Here is a 23,230-nt window from a genome sequence, read left to right as displayed (position 1 = left end):
ACAGGCATGGAGCCTATCTCAGATTCCTGCAGGGCTGCTGGCTGGGAACTGCCTAGTTAAGTGCCTCCCCATCTAGAGCCTGCTTCTAGCACCCTCCCCTACTTTCCCCTCAACTATCTGTCCCAGGCCACCACCCAAATGCTCTGTGACCTGGAGGAGATGGGGAGAGGGGATACAACTCTCTCCCAGATCCTGCATTTCCCTTCTACACCCCTCCCCATGCTCAGAATCCTCTCCTGTACCCATACCCCATCCTGGACCCTGCACTTCAAGCTCCTTCCCCAATGATAACACCCTCTCCTGCACCCCAGTCCTCATCCCAAGCTCCCTTCTACACCTCACCTGCTGTCCCAATCCCTGCACCCTCTCCATAGAAGTGCAGCTCATGACCACTTTCCAAATCTTGGAGTGGCCCCCTATTAAACATTATTTCCCACCCCTGTTACACTATTGTTGTCTACTATTTAAATGCTACTCCTTATTGAACAATTTGATTGCAGTCTTTCCATAGGAGATTTACATTGTAAGATCACTGATCTGCCAACTAAAAATTTCAGATGCATTTTAGTGTACAGGACGTCTCTGCTATGAGTCGTCCCGGTATATGTTGGTTCTGCACTAACATCGTTGACGCTTGTAAGAGCTGTTGAATAGCTTGAAAGGAACGCAGGTAAAAACTGTAATACACCATTGCTAGTACAGGCTGTGCTGAGTCTAAACTGGTTTGAAACCAGTGGGTATGTATTAAGGATGTTAAAATGCGGTTAATTGACTAGTCAACTAGTTGATGGAATTTCCATCGACTAGTCGATGGGCACTTCTGCAATTCTCCTTTGAAATGCACAAGAGCCCCATCTTGCATTTGGACTACACATTGGCAATAGACTTGGGCATGAAGTCTAAGGAAACAGTCCTTAGGAAATGCCAACTAATGCACAATGCTGAAGAATGTCTCTTCAGTAGCAGGGGCTGCCTCAAGTATGTTGTCCTGTGTGCTCTAAACCAGTTGCCAGAGAATATCTAGTCAAGTCAAAGTCTCAGTGGAAGACCATAGCTAACACTGCTGCTTAGTAGGTAAAGTAGAGCTATCCTGCCGCCAGGGTAAAGCGCACAGTAAAGAGGTGGTGCTTTCTTGGGAGATGGCCCTGAAACTGCAACATAAATTCCCACTAGAAATGAGGCTGAAACAAGCTTCTTTTGCTCCATGTGCAAAGATAACTTTTCACCTAGTTTTCTCTAACATAAACACGTAGCAATGTTGGAGGGCGGGGGAAGACACTGGCAAAAGAGCTTCCCCAGCAAAGGAAAATGCTGTGCCTCAGATGACATTCTTCTCTCCCCAAAAGGAGAATCCATACATCACATAAATTTAAGCATCGTGACTAGTGAGCTACTGGAAAGCCCTCTGGCATTACATTATAAAACCCTATAGAAGAGCACCATGTGCCTGTCTGGCCTTCATGATTTAGTTTCTATCCACAAGTTGAGTTAATGCTGCAGTGACTATTTTATGTGATTATGTTAAATCTTTCACACTATTTTAAAACTTCATTGCTTCCAGTGTTGAGTTATCCTTACAGGTTATGACTTAACAGTTGTTCTGGATTTGAACTTTTCTCAGTCTTTATACAGTTCTGTAATAATACTAGCTAACATGCTGTGCAGCCTGTGTTGAGGGCAATTTGTGATTTCTCCCTAATTTTTGAAGAATTTTCCAGGATCCTTGTGATTGACTTTTTTCCACCACTAGTTACTTCATCTTTTAGCTCCCAGCTGCTATTTTGTCCCCATTCTTACAGCCTTCATTTCTGTAGAGAGGGTCTATAATTATCAATTTACCAAAATAGCTTTTCTGGAATAAAAGCTTTTGTACATACGTGGGGAGGCAGAGGAATTATACTAAAAATAACTATTCTGGAATAATTATTCAACAATTGTATTAGTAAATTTCCAAGGTATATAGCCTAATACATTTTGAATAAGAAGCAGTACAAGCAAAAACACAACTAACTGATTATTTGTAAAGACTGTTTACTAATGTTTTTAAAATAGAAATCTAATTGTAAGGTTTGTGGTAGGAGGTGAGTGGACCCAGGGCAATTTAGTATCTCTAGAAATTAAGTGACTACACTTGAGTTCAGGAGTAGAACTGGAGAAAAAATGATGGGTGAACATTTCATTTTTTTTTTAAATATCCAGATAAAGATCAACAAAATTTCCAAAATTTCTTTTTACTGAAATAATTCAGGACAATGTCAGATTAGATTCACATGTTGGCAGGGCTCCCCTGACACCCAGCTGCCATCTGGCTTAGGACACTCACTTGGGAACAGGGAATTGAATTCAGCCTTGAAGATTTGATTGTGATTATGCCTTGTATGGTATTATAGGATCAAAGTTGATAGTTATACATTTGAGTTGAGTACATTTCTATTTGGAGAAATGCATTTTAAAATTTCACAGTACATTTACCATTACATACCTGAATTATGTTTTCCAGCAAAGTTTGATAACTACTGGGTTGGTCCCATGTCAATCAGTGGAAAATCACCCAGTGATCTGACTGGGACTAGTTTTGGATCTTGTCTGGTCTCTTAAACTGTCAGGTGTACTGCTTTTGATTGTATAAAGCCATATTATTTTTTGCTGATTTTGAGAATAACAAAGTGTTTTATCAGGGGGGGGGGGAAAACAGTATAGTGATCTGTTGAATCTAGAATTGGTATTTTTCTAGAACCATGTTTATTGCTAAGTACAACAGGTTGGGCCTCCCTGATCTGGCATCCTTGGGATCTGAGCGGTCCCAAACCAGGGATTTTGCCGGACCAGGGGAGATCAAGGATTACCACTGCCACTGGCTCCTCTGAGGCATCTGTCCTAGCCACTGGACTCCACTCCCAGCCCTGTCCACTGAGATCCACTCCTGGTCCTGGCTGGGGCTATGTTCCTTATCACCTAGTGGCAGGGGTTCCTGTCTGCGGGAACTTTTGCTGCTGGCCAGGGCTTCGCTCCTGACCCTGGCTGCCCATGCTCCCAGCCAGGCACTCTGGTCCAGTAATATCCATGGTTCTGCTGGACCACGGATGTTGCTAGACTAGAAAGTGCCTGATTTCAGAGGTTCAACCTGTACAGATTTTTAAACAAATTAAGCTTCAGTAGCATTCACAGATGCTAAAAAAAAAATAAAACTATGGCTAATTGAATAGGAAAACCATATAGTAAATCCTGTAGAAATTTAAATTGTCAGACTTTGCTGTTTTGTGTGATTTCTTTAGAAAATTTGCTTCAGTTTACTATTTTAATTATAAATGCTTTGTCCCTTGATTTTTACACTCTAGGTGATTGTTCTGTGAGTGCAGCTGGAATTTGCTCTGAGTATAGACTGGATGAGATCAATGAAAAGGAAGAAAAGAATATACGACTCAAAGAAGAAAATGATAGTGCAGATAGCTCTTCTATGACACAAGAGGTTTCTCCTGCCTTCGTTTCTACTGATGCATCACTAGATACCAAAAAAAAAGATTCTGCTCCATCATCTTCAGTTTTTGGCAGTAGTTCTGTAGAGAACCCACAAAGTTCCAAGGAAGAAAATATGAGCACAGATGGCAAGTAAGTATTCTAAGAAAGGGGGAGAACAACTAAATCAGACTATGAATACTTCATTGCAAAGACTAGAGTAGATTTATAAGAACATGGCATAAGAATTAGTATTTCAAAGTTATATATTTTTTGTCTTCTATAGGAGGTTCATTACACATAGTTAAAGGTGGTTAAAAGCATAACCACATAAAGATTACAGGCTAGTCTGTTTATGCCCATTTTTCCTCACTTAATAAACAAAAGGCAGTTATATTCAGGTTTCACATAGTAATAGAAATGATAATAGATTAAAATATTCTTTCATTGTTAATTACTTAACCAACAGTCCCCTTCATTGAACAAAAGTAAGAAATCGGGTCAATTACCTGTCACAACAGAAAGCACTGCTACAATATTATGCTGCCAATTTTGGGGAGAACAGAAAGAATGGTCTTCACTGTTAAAAGCTCTTCACTTTTATGGGCATAATTCTAATTTTTTAAACTTATCAATGTGTTTTCCTGTTTCTTCACCCACAGGTTTTACCCATGTATCCTCAGAGAACACTGCTCATTCTTTCTCTTTTTTAACTTGGGAAAGATGTAAATATCTGTTTCATTTTTTTTTCTTTCTGATTCTCTGCAGTGGCTGACTTGGCTCTTGAGCCTGTATAAATAAACCACCTGACTCAGCAGACTTTTGACATGAAAGTGCCTGCTGGAAATGAAAGCTGATTGACCAGTTCCATAATATTCATTTAGTCTACCATTCTTCAGTTCCCAGAGGGGAGTAAGCTGGCCGTTCTACCCAGTCTAAATTGGAAAAAGGCTTTTTAAAAACACTATACTGGAGCAAACATCTATGAGAACTTGTAGTACACCATAACCTCCAAAACACTGTTAGTCATTTTGACGAGAGTTGGCCAGGACATGTTTTTTCCCATCCCACTCACCTCTTCAAGATTTCAGCAGTTTTCCATATCCATTTGAACTTCAGGCTTCTGTTTTTGGGGGCATAGAGCGCCTCAACACAGAAGAGCCAGTAGCCTGATAGTTACTCGGCTAGGATATGAGAGAGATTTAAATGTTTGGTATGAAAACAGGGTGTCTCTCATCCCAAGGTAATATCCTATCAATCAGGTTCTTGGCTATTTCGGGATGGGTGTGTTTCTGACCAGAAATTTCATATCAAATCTGAGAATTCTGTCCCGATGAAAACTTAATTGAAACTGGCATTTTTCCATGAGTAATTGTGCTTCTGACAAAACAACATTTCCTAATGGCAAAAGCTGTCTTGCTGAAAAATTCCTGACCAATTCCCATTCTGATTTTGATCTCTGTTTTTTAGTCAGGTCAAGAGGGCTTTGCAGAAATCCCTACTCTGTCAGCTAAAAAGAAAATTATATAGCATACCTAACAAAATGTCAAGTTCACTCATATTCTCTCACCAAAAGTAGTGTCAAACTTAGTGTTGTACGTGGACAAACACTGTGTCTGATTTTTCAGCTGTACCAAAGCTCCCTCTCTTCAGCTATACTAAGTAGAAATGCAACAGTTGATTTTAAGATGTCTTGAACTCTCCAATTTCCAGGACTATTGAGGGCCAGTTTGGTCTCTTTCATATTAGAGCAGCCCCAAATCTGCTCTTAGTTCTCTCAGCCTGGGGGCTTTATGTTTGGAGCAGAGAAGAATTATGTGCACTTGCAAAATGTAAATCATGCTTAGGAATTTGCTGTGCTCCTATTTCTTTTTTGTCCTTGATATTATTTCAGGATAATTCTCAAAAGCGCAAGGAAAACGTTACCTATCTTTTTTTTTTTTAAGGAACAAGTATGCACTGCACATATTCAAACTTCTGTGGTGTATGACTGTAAGATATTCATGTATGGAAATGGCATAACCATGAGTGGGTAGTGGCTCATCCATGCCCCCACCCCATCCCAGCTTTACTCCTTCTCCTGTGGGTCTGGTGTTCTTACTGGAGAGCAAAGTTGGGGTGCAGGGTCTTGCCCACTTGAGCTGGGGAGATGGGATGGGAGGGGGGTGTTAGGTCATGAGGCCTTGTCTGCTCTTACTTGGCACTCCTGTCAAGGTCCAGGGTCGGGGAATGGGGCTTACCCAATTCTACCCATCTGTGGTCCAGCTGTAGAGACTGGTTGGGGACTCTTTCTGCTCCTTCCACCTGGCACTCTTGCCCAGGAGCTGGACTGAGATACGGGAACTTGTAAAGCCCCTTTCCCCCCCTCCCCCCCCGCCCCAACCCAACCCTCAGTTCCAAGCTGGAATGCCAGAGTGTGGCAAGCCACCATGATCCAACCCCACTCCCTGACAGGAGACCTGGGCCGACAGTCAAGCCCCCACAGCCCAACTTTGCTCTCTGGCAGGAGTATTGGGTGGGCAGATTCGAGCAAGCCCCTGCAGCCCACCTGAGCTGGGCAAGTCTCACTCGCCTGCCCCTGTCGAGAATGCCGAGCAGATCAGAACGAGCCTCCAGTCCCACTCCTTGGCTGTAGTGCCACATGCGAGGACAATGCAGATGGGGATATGCGGGCGGGGGGGGGGGTTATAGAAAAGTGCAACTCTTCAAAGTGGGGAAGAGGGGCCCTGATGATTCCTGCCTTCCTGTCCTTGCCTGCCCATCCTAAATCAGGGCCCTCCCAAGTGTCTACCTGTGCCGCTGTAGTTCAATTTCCCCTCTCTTTTGAGATGATTTCCTTTATTGGGCAGTGTAATAGAGAACAGCTAGAAAATTGTGTACGTGGTTATTTTACGTGAACAACAGAATTCATATTTGACCATGATCTTGTGGTATCCTAAACCCCTTCTCAATTATTTCACTGGAATCTCTGTGCTCCTCAACTTGCAGAGGTTGCTCTGGGCCTGTAAATTGGGGGCGGGGGTTGTTTTAAATGCATGTAGTGTTGCACTAAAGAGAAACTGCATATCCCCTATGGTGTGTAAAGTATCAAAGCATTTCCTCCACTTTTTAAAAAGTGAATTTTTCCAGTGTTTCGCCAAAAGATTTGATTTTTCTCCATCTGTGTCTCTGGAAAACATTGCAATTGTCATTGTCAATATCTTTTCTGTGTGTTTTCTGAAATGAGTGATCTCTGCATATATAATGTACTATGCTGTATTTTTGCAGAGGACCATACAATAAGATAGACAGTGAGCACATTACATTTGAAAATAACAAGAAGTTGGGAATATTGGATCCAGACAAAAATTATGGTGAGGTATTCTAATTTTTTTACTGAATATAATAATAAATAAGAATACTTGTAATCACTGTAAGGAGAATTTTTGCTTCCATCTTATTAATGCTCTCATATTGAAAAGCATCTCTGACTACTTTATGAAGTACAGTAATGTGATGCAAATAGAAACTACTTGTGCATAAACAGGGCTCAACAAATAATACAGTCTACTCACCTGTGGCGAGTAGATTGCAACCCGGAAGAGCTGGGTTCAGGTGATCTGCGCATGCGCAGATTGCCGGACAGCGCAGCTGGCGAGCGGGGCTCGCCGTGGTTTGGTGAGCCCTGTGCATAAACACTCAAATGCAGGAACATAAGAACGGCCATACTGGGTCAGACCAAAGGTCCATCTAGCCCAGTATCCTTTCTGCCAACAGTGGCCAGTACCAGGTATCCCAGAGGGAATGAACAGAATAGGTAATTAAGTGAATTCCACCGCCATCCATTCCCAGCTCCTGAAAGAGTTTAGGGATGCTGTTCCTATCCATTCTGGTCTTCACGTCATCCTCTGGCAAGGAATTCACAAGTTGACCATGTGTGTTCTGTGAAGAAATACTACTTTTTTTGTCTGGTTTTTAAACCTGCTACCTATTAATTTCAATTTGATAACCCCCTAGTTCTTGTATTATGGGAACAAGTAAATAACTTTTCCTTACTCGGTCTCCACACCAGTCACAATTTTATAAACCTCTATTATGTCTCCACTTTTCTAAGATGAAAAGTCACAGTCCTTTTAATCTCTCCTCATTTGGCAGCTGTTCCAAACTCCTAATCCTTTTTGTTGCCCTTTTCTGAGCTTTTTTCCCAGGGCTAAGATACCTTTTTCGGGATGAGATGACCACATTTATACACAGTATTCGAGATGTAGGTGTGCTATAGATTTATGGAGAGACAATAAGATATTCTCTGTCTTATTCTCTATCCCTTTATTAATGATTCCTAACATTGTTTGCTTTTTTGACTGATGTTCACGCTGAGTGGATATTTTCAGAAAATTATCCACAAGGACTCCAAGATCTGAGTGGTAACAGCCAATTTTGTACATATAGTTGGGATTGCCAATATGCATTATTTTGCATTTATTAACATTAAAATTAATTTGCTATTATGTTGCCCAGTTTTGTGATATCCTTTTGAAGCTCCTTTATAAGTCTGCTTTGATCTTAACTATCTTGAGTAGTTTAGTATCATCTGCAAATGTTGCCACCTCACGGTTTACCCTTTTCTCCAGATAATTTATGAATATGTGGAATAGGATTAGTCCCAGTACAGACCTCTGTAGGGCACCACTAGTTACCTCTCTCCATTTTGAAAACTGACCATTTATTCCTATCCTTGGCTTCCAGCTACCAATCCATGAGAAGACCTTTCCTCTTACCTTATGACAACTTATTTTAATTAAGAGCTTTTGGTGAGGAAGATTGTCAGAGGTTTTCTGCAAATCTAAGTACACTATACCTTTGTACTTAGATATGTACTTATATATGGTTCTCCTTTGTCCACATATTTGTTGATGTCTTTAAAGAATTGTAGTAGATGAATGAGTCATGATTTCCCTTTACAGAAACCATGTTGACTTTTCTCCAAGAAGTTAGGTCATCTGTGACAATTCTATTTACTGTAGTTTCAACTAATTTGCTTGGTAAGGTTGTTAGACTTACAAGTCTGTAATTTGCATAATTGAACTGCAGTGTGATTCAGGATGAAGTTTTTGCTGCACATTGCTTAATAGCACTCCGCAGCCAATTACATTGCTCTGAACTAAATTTTGTTTCTTCCGGAGAGATGGTGTGTTTTTTGCCAAACCACAGAGTGGGACAGTTAAAGCAGACAGCTGCAGTGGTAGAATGATGTCTCAAAGAAGAATATTGGTCTAAATTATGTTGCTAGTATTTGTCAAATGATGTTGCAAAAGCAAAATGTTCCAGGAAAAAAAATTTACCTCCCCGTCCTCAGTTCAGCTATTTCTGGTTGTATTGGTTTGATGAATAGTTGTATTTCAAAGTTAATAGCATAAAATTAAATTACATGAACCTCATTTGAAATATACATTAGTGAGAGCCCCTAATTGTGGTAAACTAAATTCCTTAAGTCATATCAGTTGGATTATTTTTAAGTGTGGAAGTTGCTATTGCCAGGATGTTTAGAAGTAAACCTGAATTTGATTTTTGTTTTTGTTTTGAGGTGTTAATGCAAAGATTTAATTATACAGTATACATATAGTAAAACTTTAGTTTTTAAACTGTTGCAAACAGAAGAAGATCCATCCTGCAGGTGTGTAATGTAAACAAATGTGGCCATAGAGATTTTGGTGAACTTGATTAAATTGCCAATTATGTATCTGTATCAGATTGCTGAAGTACCTTGAATTTTTCTGAAAGTTGGATTTTCTTACATGGATGTGAACACAGAAGATCTCTAGTACATCAGGCTGCTGCTGGGCAGCACAGCTGCCATGGGAGAGTAGGAGACAGCAGGACAGCCCTCCGGGGCTGGTAGCCTGACCACTGGGGTGCCTGGCAGTTGTGCAAGGAACCAGGGAGTCGGGCTGCCCAGTGGTGCTGCGAAGAGCATGGCAACCCGGAAGCCGCCTGACGGAGCTGCTTGGTGAAGCTGGGAGGCAGCAGTGCTGTCCAGTGAGGCTGAAACTGACATGGGGCTGCTACCCAGTGGCACAACTAAACCTCAGCAGGGAATTGCTCCATGGGGCCTAGGATCCCAGCAGCGGGGCTGGGCATGTGAAGGCAGTTCTGCCAAATTGGGGTTGGGAGGCAGCGGAGCTGTGCTTGCACTGGCAGGGCTGCCACGGTGGGGCCAGAAGCTGGTGGGAGGCTGGCAGCGATGCTGTGGTGGCGGGGGGGGGGGGGGGAGGGCCTGAAATGACCTTCCCTGGTCTGGTAAAATCCCTCATCTGGGACTGGTTAGGTCCAGAGGGTGCCGGACAAGGGAGATTCAGCCTGTATGTTAATGTTAATTTTTTAATGTGTCACATTTATTCTTCAAGAAAATGGGTTTTAATTACAAAACTGCATTATGACGTGTTTGTGGAAATATATTTGTAGGGAAGCAAAATCTTATGGATAGTTGTTTCCCCATGCACCCATTATTTCATGAACCCATTATCTTTGTAATGTAATATATTTACACACATTACATTCTGCAAATATATAATCTTAAAATAGCACTCCTTCAGATACATGTCTGAGTTTTTAATAATCCACATTTTTATCCCCACTTACAATTAAACTGATAAACTACTGGTTTTAATACATACATAAAATGGATCGGGAAAAACCCTTTATTACAAAGGAAGTCATTTGATATTTGGAAAATTAATTTGATAATATGATTTTAAAGTGAACTTTGGAATGGTTCAGATGTTATTCACATCCCCAAAATATTAACCAGGCCATTTGATTATAAGCACCTGGAAAAACAGATTTGTTCATGTAATTTTAATGGTCAGTATAGAAATGCTAAATTACATCTTTTTAGGTGAAGAAATAGATCAGGTATACAAAAAGCAGAGATGTAGGAGCAGACAAGTATTGCCAGATATAATCTTGAATAGTCCTTACCAGTTGGCAGACCACATGCTATACTTTGTGTTTAATGGAATGATATTCAGACACCCTCCTCACTCCAGTATCTTAAGTGGTCCCTAAACAGGCTTAGCCATCTGGTCTATCCATGATACCAATAGCATCAATGAGTAGTATTGCTAAAGTATTTTCATTTTAATATTGGAAAAATTATCAGTACTAATTAAGCCAAAATATTGTTAGTCTTTTGCAAAGGTGTAGTAAGGGATGAATGTACTATTTCTGAGGAACCATTTCTAGAGGTACAAAACAAAGGGTTATCAGGCTTCATGATTTAGACAGGCTGTTGGATATTCATATTAGTTCCAAAATATTTTTTTCTTTTAAAGATTGCAGTGGCACAGGATTCCTTCTGGCAACCACAGGAGAAAAAGAAAATCAACCTAAGATGGAGGAAATTAATACAGCAGATGTCAGAGAAAAAAATAAGCTTGAAGCTAACAGACTATCAAACTGCCAAGAGTATAAAAATGATATCTCTACAAATCAGGATAATTCACAAATAAATCTAGGAAAACAAGATCAGAAGCTGAATCAAACTAACATGGAGACAGTAAAAACTCAGGATGTCGCAATTCAGACAGCTGCGTTGGATAGTTTTCGCAGGACTGCGCTAAATGAACAGGCTGTCCTTCAGGATTGTGAGTCCTCCACATTCAAAGAAGTAGCCCATGTGCAGAATTTGGATGCGGACCATCCACCTTTGCAGTTGATGAATAAAGTGCAAGAGTCTGTAACAGTTTCAACAGAATTCAGCCATAAGAAACAGGAAGTTGCAGATGATAAAACAATCCCCATAAAACATCAAAGTAATATATTAGAGAATGATTGTGGTCTTGCCTCATCAGAGAGTGCTCCAAAAAGTCCAGTTACTTCTTCTAATAAAGGCTACCCACTTTATAGACAGGACTCTAAACCTAAACCCTCTAATGAAATTACAAGAGAATATATCCCCAAAATTGGAATGACTACTTATAAAATAGTGCCTCCAAAATCCTTGGAAATAGTGTCTGACTCTCAACCTTGTAATATGTCAGACATAAAGGATCAGAATGGAGCCACTTCGGAAATGTCCCCAGAGTCTGAGCGTTCAAAAGAATTTGGAGTACAAACTGAAATTCTTTGGGTTTCGAAAAGTACACGTCAGTCAGAGTCTGGTTTAACTGCCAAAACTGATTCGTATTTTAATAATCAGCTGCACAAAAGTAGCAGAATTGACAGTGCCTCAATTTCTGAATGTGGGCTTACTACTGAAAGCAAACAAATAGAAACAGAAGCTTCCAAACTCAATATAGGCAATGCCATAACTCCATTGAAGCTAAATTCAGGTAGCACTAATTCTTCACATGTGGCTCAAGAAAAATCAAGTGTTTTGAGTCCTACAATGAAACCTAGTTCTTTTTACTTACAAATGCAAAGAAGGGCTTCAGGTCATTATGTAACATCTGCAATTGCCAAAAGTGTCAGTGCTGCTACTAGTCCTACTCAAAGTGAGGCTATAAATGCAGAGAGAGAGAAAAACTTAACATCACCAGATCAGTCTTTTTTTCCTTTACAAAAAACAATTAACTTTCCTGCTCAATTAGATGAAGAAAAGATTGAGAGAAAAATTGACACCACCTCCTCTTCTGTTAATACTGCTAAACCTTTGAGTTTTCCCTCCTCTCAGCCAGCAACACTGAATTTAAGAACTCTTAGAACTTTTGCAGTTCCAAAACCGTATTCCAGTTTTAGGCCATCTCCCTTTGCTCTTGCTGTCTCATCGGCAGTCAAAAGATCTCAGTCATTCAATAAACCACGTACCATTGGTAGCCAGCCATCAAGAGAGGAATCTCCTGTTGCGCTATCCTCAGCAACTTCCATAGCAGATGTAAAGAAGCAATTTTTACAGACTTTAACAGGAGGTTCTCAATACAGTCCAATGGATAAAGTAAGTTTTACAAAATTTAGAACGTCTGAACATTAATCACTACATTTCACTGACAAGTGAGATTCACTCTGTCCCTTCTTTGAATAGTAATAGAGATGTAGCCATGTTAGTCTTGTCTAGCTGAAACAAAAAACAGGACTATGTAGCACTTTCAAGACTAACAAGATGGTTTATTAGGTGGTGATTATTATTATCCAAGTGCAAAAAGATGGACATCATACCCAAAGGACTAAAAGTGAACAATCCATTCAGATCAACATACTGTACTGTCTACAATGAAAGACTCTGCTTCACACTATCCAAAATCACCTAATAAACCATCTTGTTTGTCTTGAAAGTGCTACATAGTCCTGTTCTTTTGTCCCTTCTTTGAAGGTTTCATAAATATGTGAACATCTAGTGGTACGTTATGTTGTCATACCACCATGTACAACATTTTGCTAGGATATAGGAAAAATAAGTAATGTCGTGGTCAGCATGAAACTTATGCAAAATTGAATGCTGAGAAATAGTTGTCTTGCTGTAATTAACTGTCTCAGACCTACAAGGAAAGAAAATTAATTGGATCTGGTTTATCTGTACATACCTATTTTCATATTCACAATTGCTGATTTTGTTGTTAAAAGTGTATTCTGTGTGAAACTAGTTTTTACTTAATTTTTGAGTGATGCCCCAGTATAATGTTTGAGGGACATTGAAACAGAATATGTGTAAGGAACTAGTTATCTTTTGGTATGACCATCATGAGTCAGTAGTATTGTATAACCTGACTGGTATCTAGGGAAAAGTAGAGTTGGTGAAGCTCTCCAGAAGTTTGTCCTATATAATTTCTAGTCACTTTCAGATGCTACAATAAGATGGCAATATTAGTAGATTATGCAGATATTCAAAGTAGAATCTTGCATGCTTCTGGACCCAGCTTTCCCAGATGCCCTGTTTGTGATCTTCGACTTGGGTATTTTTGACTGGGCAGGGAGGAAGAAATGGTCCTATCCCAAATCTATCCACTTATGGCCTCAAAAGGAGATGTCACTCAGAGTACATTGTGCACCTTTTCATAGCATGTCTTTTTAAACATGTTTTAATGAACAATGAAATGTATTAACATTGTCACTTAAATCATACATTGACACGTATCATCATTGGCCTGTGACTAACTCTGAGATGAATGGGGGAGTGCAGAAGATGAGGTATAGTTTCGTATTTTCTTCTAATTCAGGTGGACATTGCTGCAACAGTTGTATTCAGTTCACATTTTAGAAGAGATTGTTTTTTTCTGAAATAGCAGCCTTTATTTCAGCCTTTCTGCAAATGTAGCTGAGATTTTGGAGAGTAAGCAAGCAGCTCGAGAGGAGCATCCATGCTATGCCTGGCCTAACTCCAGCTTTGCTAGCCTCGGTATATTTTGTACGATTAAGTTTCAAATCTACCTGTGTGACTATTCCTGGAAATCCTGTACCTTTCATCCTGTGGTAAAGCAGTAACAGTAGGATTACAAATGCCTCAGGAAATAGACTAAGAAACTTGCAGGCATAAAAGTAAACTTGATCTTAACTAAACTACTAAGATTATGTGGATAATTTTATAGACCTTTTGAGGAGAAAATTCCCCATGTTACCAGTATAAAAGTTCCTTAAATCCCATCTGGCTTGTAACTTTTTAAAATTTCCAGATGCTATTGTATGGCCTCCTCACCTTGGTGATATCACCTCATATAGAAATTACTACCAAAGTGAAAGCACAAAATTAAACTTTGCATGAAACAAAATGCAGAATGAAGGTAAATGGCTGTAACATTTAGCCAGACTGTTTCAGATATCCATTATGACCTCACTCCAATGAAATGCTTTTTTTTTTTTTTTTTTTTTTTAAATAGAAAAGTAACTGTTCAAACAGTGAACAAAACACCCAGGTGCAATCATCAACTGACTACCCAACAACTGTCTTTGAGAGAGAAACTGCTGTAAAGTTCCAGAGCTCTGACCCAGAACAGATCCACCAGAGTCTGATGGCTGCTATCCGCTCTGGAGAAGCTGCTGCCAAATTAAAACGGGTGAGTTTTCATCATCACAAGAGCAACAGTGGATTCACAGTGCTTATTTCAAAATGACCAAATTAATCCCTAAAAGCAATCTGTTCTGGGACTAAGCATGAAAAGGGAGTTTTGTGTGTGTGTGTGTGTGTGTGTGTGTTGGGTTATTTTTTGAGGGGGGAGGAGGCAGTTGTACAAAAGCAGATTTTAAAATGTATGTGCAGAAAGCTTGTGCTGTTTTTTTTTTAAATTAGAGAATTTTTCAGAAATGTTAGATCAGAATTAATTAAGGCTCTGCTTCAGCAAAACACACAAGTGTGTGCTTATGTTTGCACATGCCAGATCCCTACACTTCCTACTCCTCCCCCACTCAGTGCTTTTGGAGACCACAAATCACCTGATCTGCGCTCCTTCCCCTCTCTCCCAGAGCTGCAATGCCGCAAATCATCTGTTCTCAGCTGTTCAAGGGAGGGTGAGGAGTGGGGATAGAGCTCTGAAAGTGCTATGAGAGGGGAAGGAGTAGGAAATTCAGGGCCCCAGTGTGTGAGAGGCAAGTGGAGAAGAGGGGCAGACAGGGAGTCCATGGGGCTTCAGGCATCCTGTGAGTCTCAGGTCCCACCACTGATTTACAAACTTAATTCTAGCTAGTGAAACTAAAAAGTAGACACTAATTTTAAGATATAAAGAGAATTATCTCATTTTTCATCCAGTGTTTCTATGGGCAGTGATTCTGGAGAGCATTCAATATGCATCTCGCTGCAATAAGTGTCAGGAGGGGGCGTTCCTGCCACTAGGCAGGAGCGGCCCCCACTGGAGGCAGGGGCTGCCATGGACAGATGTTGTAGCTGGGTCTGGCCCATGGTTAAATATTCACATCCCTAGCTGAGATATTAAAGAGATACTTAATAAATGCTATCTAATAATTAGAAACTATGGAAATAACATAAAAGAAATCATTGATGTAAAGAATAAAAACACAAATGTTTTATGCTCAAATGACTGGAGATAAATGGCTTGCTTAAATGGTGTGTTTTTGCTAGTTACTATGAACAGTCTGACACCCCATAAGAATATTCTGTTTAAATTCTTTCTTTGCAAGCATACATGTACTAAAAACATGGTGTATCAGCTCATTCCATAGTTTCAGCCTATATTTTCTTCAATTAGATATTTGCAGATCTACCGTATTGTTAATTAGAATCCTTAGCTAACATCCAGGCTTGGTTTTATAGATCTTTGCCTTTGTATCTTTCTTTTCTCAAGCCAAGTTTTTTGTCTTCTACCACCATGCTACATTATGACCTGTTCCTGCAAAACCCTGTCTCTTTTGAAGATCAAAAGGTTTGTTACCCACCTATCCAACTGCTCCAGAAAATCCCTAACCCTAAGCAATTACTTTATAGACATCTTTAATTCTTAAAACCATATTCAGGAGAATGAGGGTTCCTTCATTTTGGCACCCGAACAGTCCACTGTCAGTGGAATCATGGAATCCGAGCACTGAAAGGAACCCTGATGGGTTGTCAGGTCCCGACTCCTGCATTCATGGCAGGACCAAGCACAATCCATTCTAGATCAGTGGTCACCTACTAGTAGATCGTGATCTACTGGTAGATCTTGGAACCTCTGACAGGTGATCCTGACTGGTCTGGCTAAGAGGCTGTCAAGTGCCAGCACTTGAGCTGCCCCTCCCTGTACTGCTACTCCTCTCCTGCCCTTTGCCTTGGAGCTGTCCCCTCAGGAGCCTTCTAGTGTTGTGCAAGGCAAAAGAGGGAGAGAAGGGTGCTGATCCCTCTTCCTCCCTGCATCCTATTTCCACAGAGCAGAGAGGGGGCACAACAGGATTTGGGATGGAGTTTTTGGCTGCTTTTGGGAGTGGTGCAGGGTCAGTGTAGAGGTGAGCCCGCCTTAGCCCCACTGCACCACCACTCAGGAGCCACCTGAGATGAACAGTGCCCACTTCCTGAAACCCTACCCCAGTAACGAACCCCCTCTTGCACTCAAACCCTTGCCCTACCCCCGAGCATCCCTGTATCCAAATGCCCTCCCAGAGCCTGCACTTAGAACCTCCTCTGGTACCCCAATGGCCTGCCAAGCTCAGCTCAGAGCCTGTCTCACATGCCAGATCCTTTAATCCAAGACCAGAGCCTGTACCTCAATCCTCTGCCCCAGCCTGATGAAAGTGAGGGAGGATGGGGGAGGGCCTCAGAGAAGGGGTACAAAGAAGAAGAGGGGAAAGGGTCTGAGGTAGATCTTGGATTGCACTTAAATTCAGAAAGTGATCTTGTGCTTAAAAAGGTTGGAGAACACTGATCTACACCATCCCTGACAGGTGTTTATCTAATCAGCTCTTAAAAGTCTAGATTCCATAGCCTCCCTTGACAGGCTATTCCAGTGTTTAACCACCATAATAGTTAGGAAGTTTTTCCTCATGTCCAGTCTATACCACCTTTGCTGCAATTTAAGCCCATTGCTTCTTGTCCTATCAGAGCTTAAGAAGAATATTTTTCTCCCTCCTCCATATAACAACCCTTTTAGGTACTTGAAATATCTCTCTCTCTCAACTGAAGTGCAGCGGTGGAATACTTATCTTTGAGTTTCCCACCTTTGCCGCACAGATTGAATATCCCTGCTTTCCCAGAATGGCCAAAAGTGGAAATTCAGCATGATCTGTGAGCCCAGTGTGCAGTTAGGATGGTGCTCATTTAGAAGCCGTGTTGCAGTGAACCAGGTGTCAGCCAGATACAAATCATTTTAAGGAAAGTGGCTGAAATGAATCCAATTTTGGATCTTCTGGAGTCTTGATGAAGATTGGATCTGACTGGTATATGTATAAGAAACATCCGTCTTTCTATTATGTAGGTTTTTGATTATTGTAATCTTTATCTATCTACACATAGTTACATTGTGATTTATATTGAAACTAGGTATATGAGTGGTTAACAGGCAAGACTTGCTCTTAACAGGTGTGGCTTACTGACTCCAATTAATAAGTGGCTGCTTCAACTGCAGCTCTGCAGGGAGAGGAAGGTGGCAGTGCTGCTGTGTCAGGCAGGGTTGCTCCAGCCAGCCAAAGCAGACTCTATCCACAGCTGGGGCAGCCCCCTCTACTCTCCTCCTATGTAATGGGTTAACCAGTTAAATAGGATGTTACACTTTAAAAAGTGGATAAAATATAAAAAATGATAGAATGTATTTGTAATTTTTGTCATAATACCTGATAACTTACTTGAAAAAATAAGACTGATAAGGTGTTCATCAGAATTCAAAAAACAAATCAAATGGAAAGCTGGAAAAAGGCTAGCAAGGAGCTCTGTTTTGATAAGTATTTTCCCTGGCCAATTGACACTCCCTGCCTGAGGAGTTGACAATCTAAAGGACAGAAAATTAGACCAGAATTCTTCAGAACTGTGTCTGAAAGTTTTTCTAAAAGAGCAGAATAGTGATATGGAACAACATTTTTATGGACTTTGTAGATGTTTGTTTTCAGGGAGAACTTCAAGACTGGAGTGTAGGAACCTAGACCCATACCTAAAGTGTTCTGAAGCATGGGGCCTGATGAGAATTTTGTGAAGTCTGCTTAAATGTAGGGACATTTGAAACATTAAATGTACAAAATATTAATCCCTGCATTGGTTTTAGGGGAATACATACAATGGGGGAGACATGGGGAGAGAGAATGAGGCATTGAGTTTATTTTTAGGCCTGTTGTGCTGATGAAGTCTGACAATGTTTTCATTAAAAGCTGAAAACTGAGAATAGGACATGCTGTAATCAATGGAAAAATAGAACACTTTTGTCAGCAGGGTATAAGTATCCAGATAGTGATCCAGGTTGGGCAGAGTATTTTAAGTGAATTAACTCATACCTTCCATTGACTGGTTTGGTGAGTGAAGATTAGGTGCTAGCTGGTCCTAGTGAATTGGGTAAAAGGTCTGTCTCAGGGGTCTGCAATCTACAGTGCGTACCTGTGCCACGTGAGCCAATTTTCATTGGCAGGCATGCAGGAGCTTAGTCCTGCTCCTGCTCTTCACAGCAGGGAGCTTGCACTGCTGCTTGAGCCTCACAGCTTGGGCAGGCAGGGAGTTCAGTTGATTGGCAGGGGTGGGGCATTGTCAAGCAGCTGCTAAATGGGGCTGCTCCATGCTTGAAAGGAAGTAGCAAGATAAGGAGGTGTTAATGATTTAGAATCACAAAAACTTAGAGACACAGATAGGTGCCTAATGGGAATTGCATTTATTTTCATTTGACTTTTAATGGGAGTTAGACATCTGGGGTTTTCTAGAGTGCAAAGCAGGTTAGGCACCCAAATACCTCTCAATATCTGGCACTAGATCTAAAAAACACAGCTGAAGGTTCTGATAGGATTGTCAATAAAAGTGTAACTCATGATTTTTTCTGTGCTTTCATAACGGGCTAAAATATATTTTCACAGAGGGAGAAAAACAAAGTATTAACTTATCAATTTGTTTTCATTTCATAGTGTGCCAAATGGACCCTTTTTATTTTTTCTCCCTTTTTCAAAATGTCCGATGTCTTTTCTGTTTCCCTTCACTCCCCAAAGAAGTTAGTGAATTTTTTTCCTTTACTAAAAGCCTCTCCAAAAACTGACTTACCTCGTTAGACTAACTTGGGTACCCCCCTGAAGCTTTTGAAGTTTGTTAGTGAAAAGGCATAACATTTTTTACCCAAGAGAAACCATTTTGACAATGTTGACAGTTAGGGATGAGAGAGTTTTGTTTTATAAAAGAGTGCTTTTCTGCTCCTCTTCTCCCCCCTCCTCCCCCCCAAAAAAAGTTAAGTTTCAACCAGCTCAGTGTTGCTCAGACACTGAGAAGCTTTAGAGGAGTAGCCGAGGTAGTCTGTAACTGGAAAAACTTAAACAACAAGTAGTCTAGCAGCACCTTGGACAAGATGCTATTGTGAGTTTTCGTGGGCCAACATGTTTTGTGAGTCTTTAAGATGCTGCTCGCCTATTTGTTGCTTAAGTTTTTCAATTACAGACCAACTCGGCTACCCCTCTAAAGCTTCTGAGTGTCTCAGGAGTACAGGATCTTTCGAAAAGGGGGTTGTTGGGTTTGTTTGTTTTTTTCCAAAAGAACTGTGTCTAGACAGCGGTTTCACTTTCGAAACACCCTTTTTCGAAAGAACGCATGGATGCCATTATTCAAATGAAGCATGGGAAATTCAAATACCTGCTTCATTTGCAATTTTGATCTAATTTACATCCCTCTTTAAAAAGAGGGATGTAGTTTAGACATAGCCTCAGGTGCCTCTTCAGCTCCCCTTAGTGCTACCAAGAGGTGTGTGTGCTCCCCACCTTACAGCAATGAGTTTTTAACTGCAGTGCAGACCTATTCTCAGTGCACTAGCTCAGCTAAAGGTGGTGTGGGGGTCTCTTTGAGCTGTAAATTACATTTCCAGCTGCAGTGTAGATGTACCTTTGGGTAGTCTGTGGTGGAGCCAAGAATTAAGCCCATGTATCCCAAACTAAGAAAGAAAAAGATTCTTTTAACAGGATTATTTGAAGTGTTGTAGGTATCTAAAACTCTGATCTTAATGGTTTTTTAAAATCTTGAACTAAAAAGGTAAGATCTGCATCTTTATTTATTAATGAAGCTGCTGTAAGTAAGACTATTATTGACTTTTAAAAGTATCAATGGCATGCAGACCCGTAAATATAGTTAATAAGTTAAATCTCGGCATGCCACTTAAGAAAGTATGCTGACCATGGTCTATCAGGTGCTTGTATTCCCCCTTCCCTGATGCCGCTCAGTAAGGGGAACACACAAGAACCCAGACAAAAATGCTGCCATCGGTAGCCAAGTCTCTTTTTCTTTATTTCTTTTTTTCTTTCCTTAATAACTTGCCAGAGTGCAGAGCCAAGATCTGTGGCCTTTTGTGTTGTGGAACTTTACTGTTGAATGGGGCCTTCAGTAATTACTAACCTAAAAGGGTCAAATGAGGTCGTTTTTAACAATTTTTCTTTCTTCAGAATATTTTCATCGTGTTGGTAAATTCTGTTCAGGAACTTTACAGTGGTATTTAATCTTAGGGCCTGATTTTCAGGATCACAGCATCCACTGCTCCTGCTGACTTGAGTTGGAGTTGGCAATGTATTCAGCACTGCTGGGGGCAAAAAAGGCCATGTCTTAAATCAACAGAAGATTCAGGGGATAGCGGAGTTATTCTGTACAGATAAACGTAAACAACAAATGGTCTGGTAGCACTTTACAGACTAACAAAACATGTAGATGGTGGTATCAGCTTTCGTGGGCACAGCCCACTTCTTCAGATGACCAGAGTTTTGAGTTTAGGATGTGGCTCTGCATATTCTAAACTCAAAACTCTGGTCATCGGAAGAAGTGGGCTGTGCCCACGAAAGCTCATGATACATGTTTTGTTAGTCTGTAAAGTGCTACCAGACCATTTGTTTTTAAATTTAAATCAACAGGTTTATCACCAAGTAAAACTTTAGCATTTAGTGTAAAATTCATTGCAGTATCATGGAACACATTGAAATCCATTCTAATGTGTACCTTACTAAAAGAAGATTGCTTCCCCATTTTTCTTTGAGGTGACAGCAGAGCTCCAGACACGTTCAATAATTGTATTAAGTGTGCAGTTTGTGATGAGTTGATTCACCTTTAATGCTGACCAAAGCCTACATGCTACAGAAGCAATAAATATCTGATTTTCAAAATAGCACGGAAACAAAAACTTTATTGAACTACAAAAAATATACTGCTTTTAAAGCTAGAATGGAATAAAATACTACAGGGGAAATGATTTAAAATTGGGTAAATATTTCTCTTTTCTCCTAGGTTGCTGCTCCATCATATACTGTATCTATCAATGGACGATCCAGGCTCACTCACTCATTTTCCACAGAAGAAAAATATAACCATTAGACATTATACCAAGTAGTTTGCACTTTATTACCATTGCCTAAGCCAACTTAACACTAACTGCAAATTTTTGCCAATGTCAATTATACATTCTCAACTAAAATACAGGAATTTCATGTGGATCTCTTAATTCTTGGGGAAGGTTTATTAGAATATGTAATTTATAGTTATATTGTTGCCTTTTTTGTACAAGCTGAAAATGCTGCTTAACTTCAAGAAATGGTGTAAATGAGTTTCATTTTTGTTTAAATGAAAATCAAATATTGATTTCATTTTGTACTGTTAGGACTCAGTACATGTAGCAACATACTGAAGATTACCAATGATTTAGAGGAATCTGACAATTTCAGATTCTTAAGTTTGTAATTGTAAAATACTTTGGTTAACAAATTACGAGTTTAAATATACATCTGCCACTTGTAGCCTTAATGTTACCTTGTTAAACTAAATACTGTAATTAACCGAAAATCTTACAATTATATTCAATGAAGCACAAATTAGAATCTCATAGGATATAGGTGTGTTTCCTTTCTTCAGCTATGCATTGGAATCAATATCATTTGGCTTTTAATCTACATAACTTTTTTTTCCTAATAGCACAATAAAGCATCAGGACCAAAATGATCAGAAGTTTCTATACTATTATTAATATTTTCTTAACACTAATACTATTTACTTTCTCATTCTGTTCTATAACAAGTAATTTTTGAGAATCGCTTTTTTCTCTTAATATTCTGATAAGCAGTAAGTACCAGTTACCTTTTTAAATATTGTCATCGACGTGTAGAAACAATGTTAGGAAAAAATGAAATTCCAGTTTTGAAATTTAGTGAAAGATTAAAGAAATATGCTCACATGACTTATAACTAAAAGATCCTAAAATGCTTTGGAATTATTAATGTAGACAGTTTATTGTACTCTTAAATCATCACAGTAATAGGTGGGGGAAGCACATTTTACTAAAGTCTATAGAATACGTATTTTGCTACTGAAATATAAAAACTTGAACACTCTATGAAAAGAGAATGCCTAAAGAAAAAGAAGAAAAATGCATAGTGTTTTATCAGTTTCTTTCCTGCCAAGATAATTTGTAGGAGAAAATATGTTCATTTCTGATCATAGTGTCTAAAAACTGGATTGTAGATATTTTCTAAAATATTTCATATTGGGTTTTCATTGAGAGTTAATTGTTTCTTGGTTTTAGTCTTTAACAATGTTTTGTGCTATATAAACCGTTTGTAACATTCAATGGTATTTTAATTGCACAAATTGCTCTGTAGTTCTTCATTTAAGAAAAGGTTTATTTTGAAGAATGGCATAATGCCAATATTTTTGTGCAATAAACAGATCAGTGTATATAACATTCACTAGTTGGGAGCGGTCACATGCATAACTATATTAAAGTTGTAACCGATTAAAAACCTTCTAAGAATGTCCTACTAAACAATAATTCTTAAATACTAGAGCAATGAATACGTATTCACACAATGCTGTTCTCATTCATTCTGTTTTTACCCTTAAATCCAGTGTTTAAATATATCACCTCTTTTTTTTTCTTAAAAACAAATCCCAAAATTTGATTGGGAAATGAAACAATCTGTCTCTGTTGGGGGGGAAGGGGGCTCCCCCCAATTGTTGCTTGAAAAATGGTTTTCATAGGTCACTGGAAAAAATTGTTACCCTGTTGTACATGCCACCATCTTTTATCTTTCATGCTTCACTTTTCTAGATGTCACTGTGTCTTTAGGGATATATTTAGACAATGTAACCAGCCATTGCTGGTTTTGTGAATAAAACCCACAGTTGTCCTAGTGACCCTCAGCTTTAGTGTGCCATGTTCTGATTTATAATACACTGATTTCACTATTAAAGGAGTCCCCTTCGAACTGCACATGAATAACATTTCAGTTTTCTATCAAGTAA

General features: G+C 39.7%; 1 protein-coding gene across 4 annotated transcripts in view; it reads left to right on the top strand.

Annotated features, from left to right (window-relative positions):
* The window catches only part of COBLL1 (cordon-bleu WH2 repeat protein like 1), a 120,692-nt gene extending 97,949 nt beyond the window's left edge, over positions 1-22,743 (top strand). For all 4 annotated transcript variants that reach the window (XM_075933515.1, XM_014580739.3, XM_014580740.3 and 1 more), the window contains 5 exons: positions 3,339-3,609; positions 6,724-6,809; positions 10,767-12,367; positions 14,244-14,420; positions 21,224-22,743. In XM_075933515.1, the coding sequence (XP_075789630.1) occupies positions 3,339-3,609; positions 6,724-6,809; positions 10,767-12,367; positions 14,244-14,420; positions 21,224-21,310 (2,222 nt within the window). In that variant the 3' untranslated portion in view covers positions 21,311-22,743. The remainder of the gene's footprint in view (positions 1-3,338; positions 3,610-6,723; positions 6,810-10,766; positions 12,368-14,243; positions 14,421-21,223) is intronic.
* Positions 22,744-23,230: the final 487 nt, after the last annotated feature.

The sequence above is a fragment of the Pelodiscus sinensis genome, chromosome 7, assembly GCF_049634645.1.
Source record: "Pelodiscus sinensis isolate JC-2024 chromosome 7, ASM4963464v1, whole genome shotgun sequence".
Classification (NCBI taxonomy): Eukaryota; Metazoa; Chordata; order Testudines; family Trionychidae; genus Pelodiscus; species Pelodiscus sinensis.
Note: the sequence above shows the minus strand (reverse complement) of the source record. Positions and strands in the feature narration are given on the sequence as shown.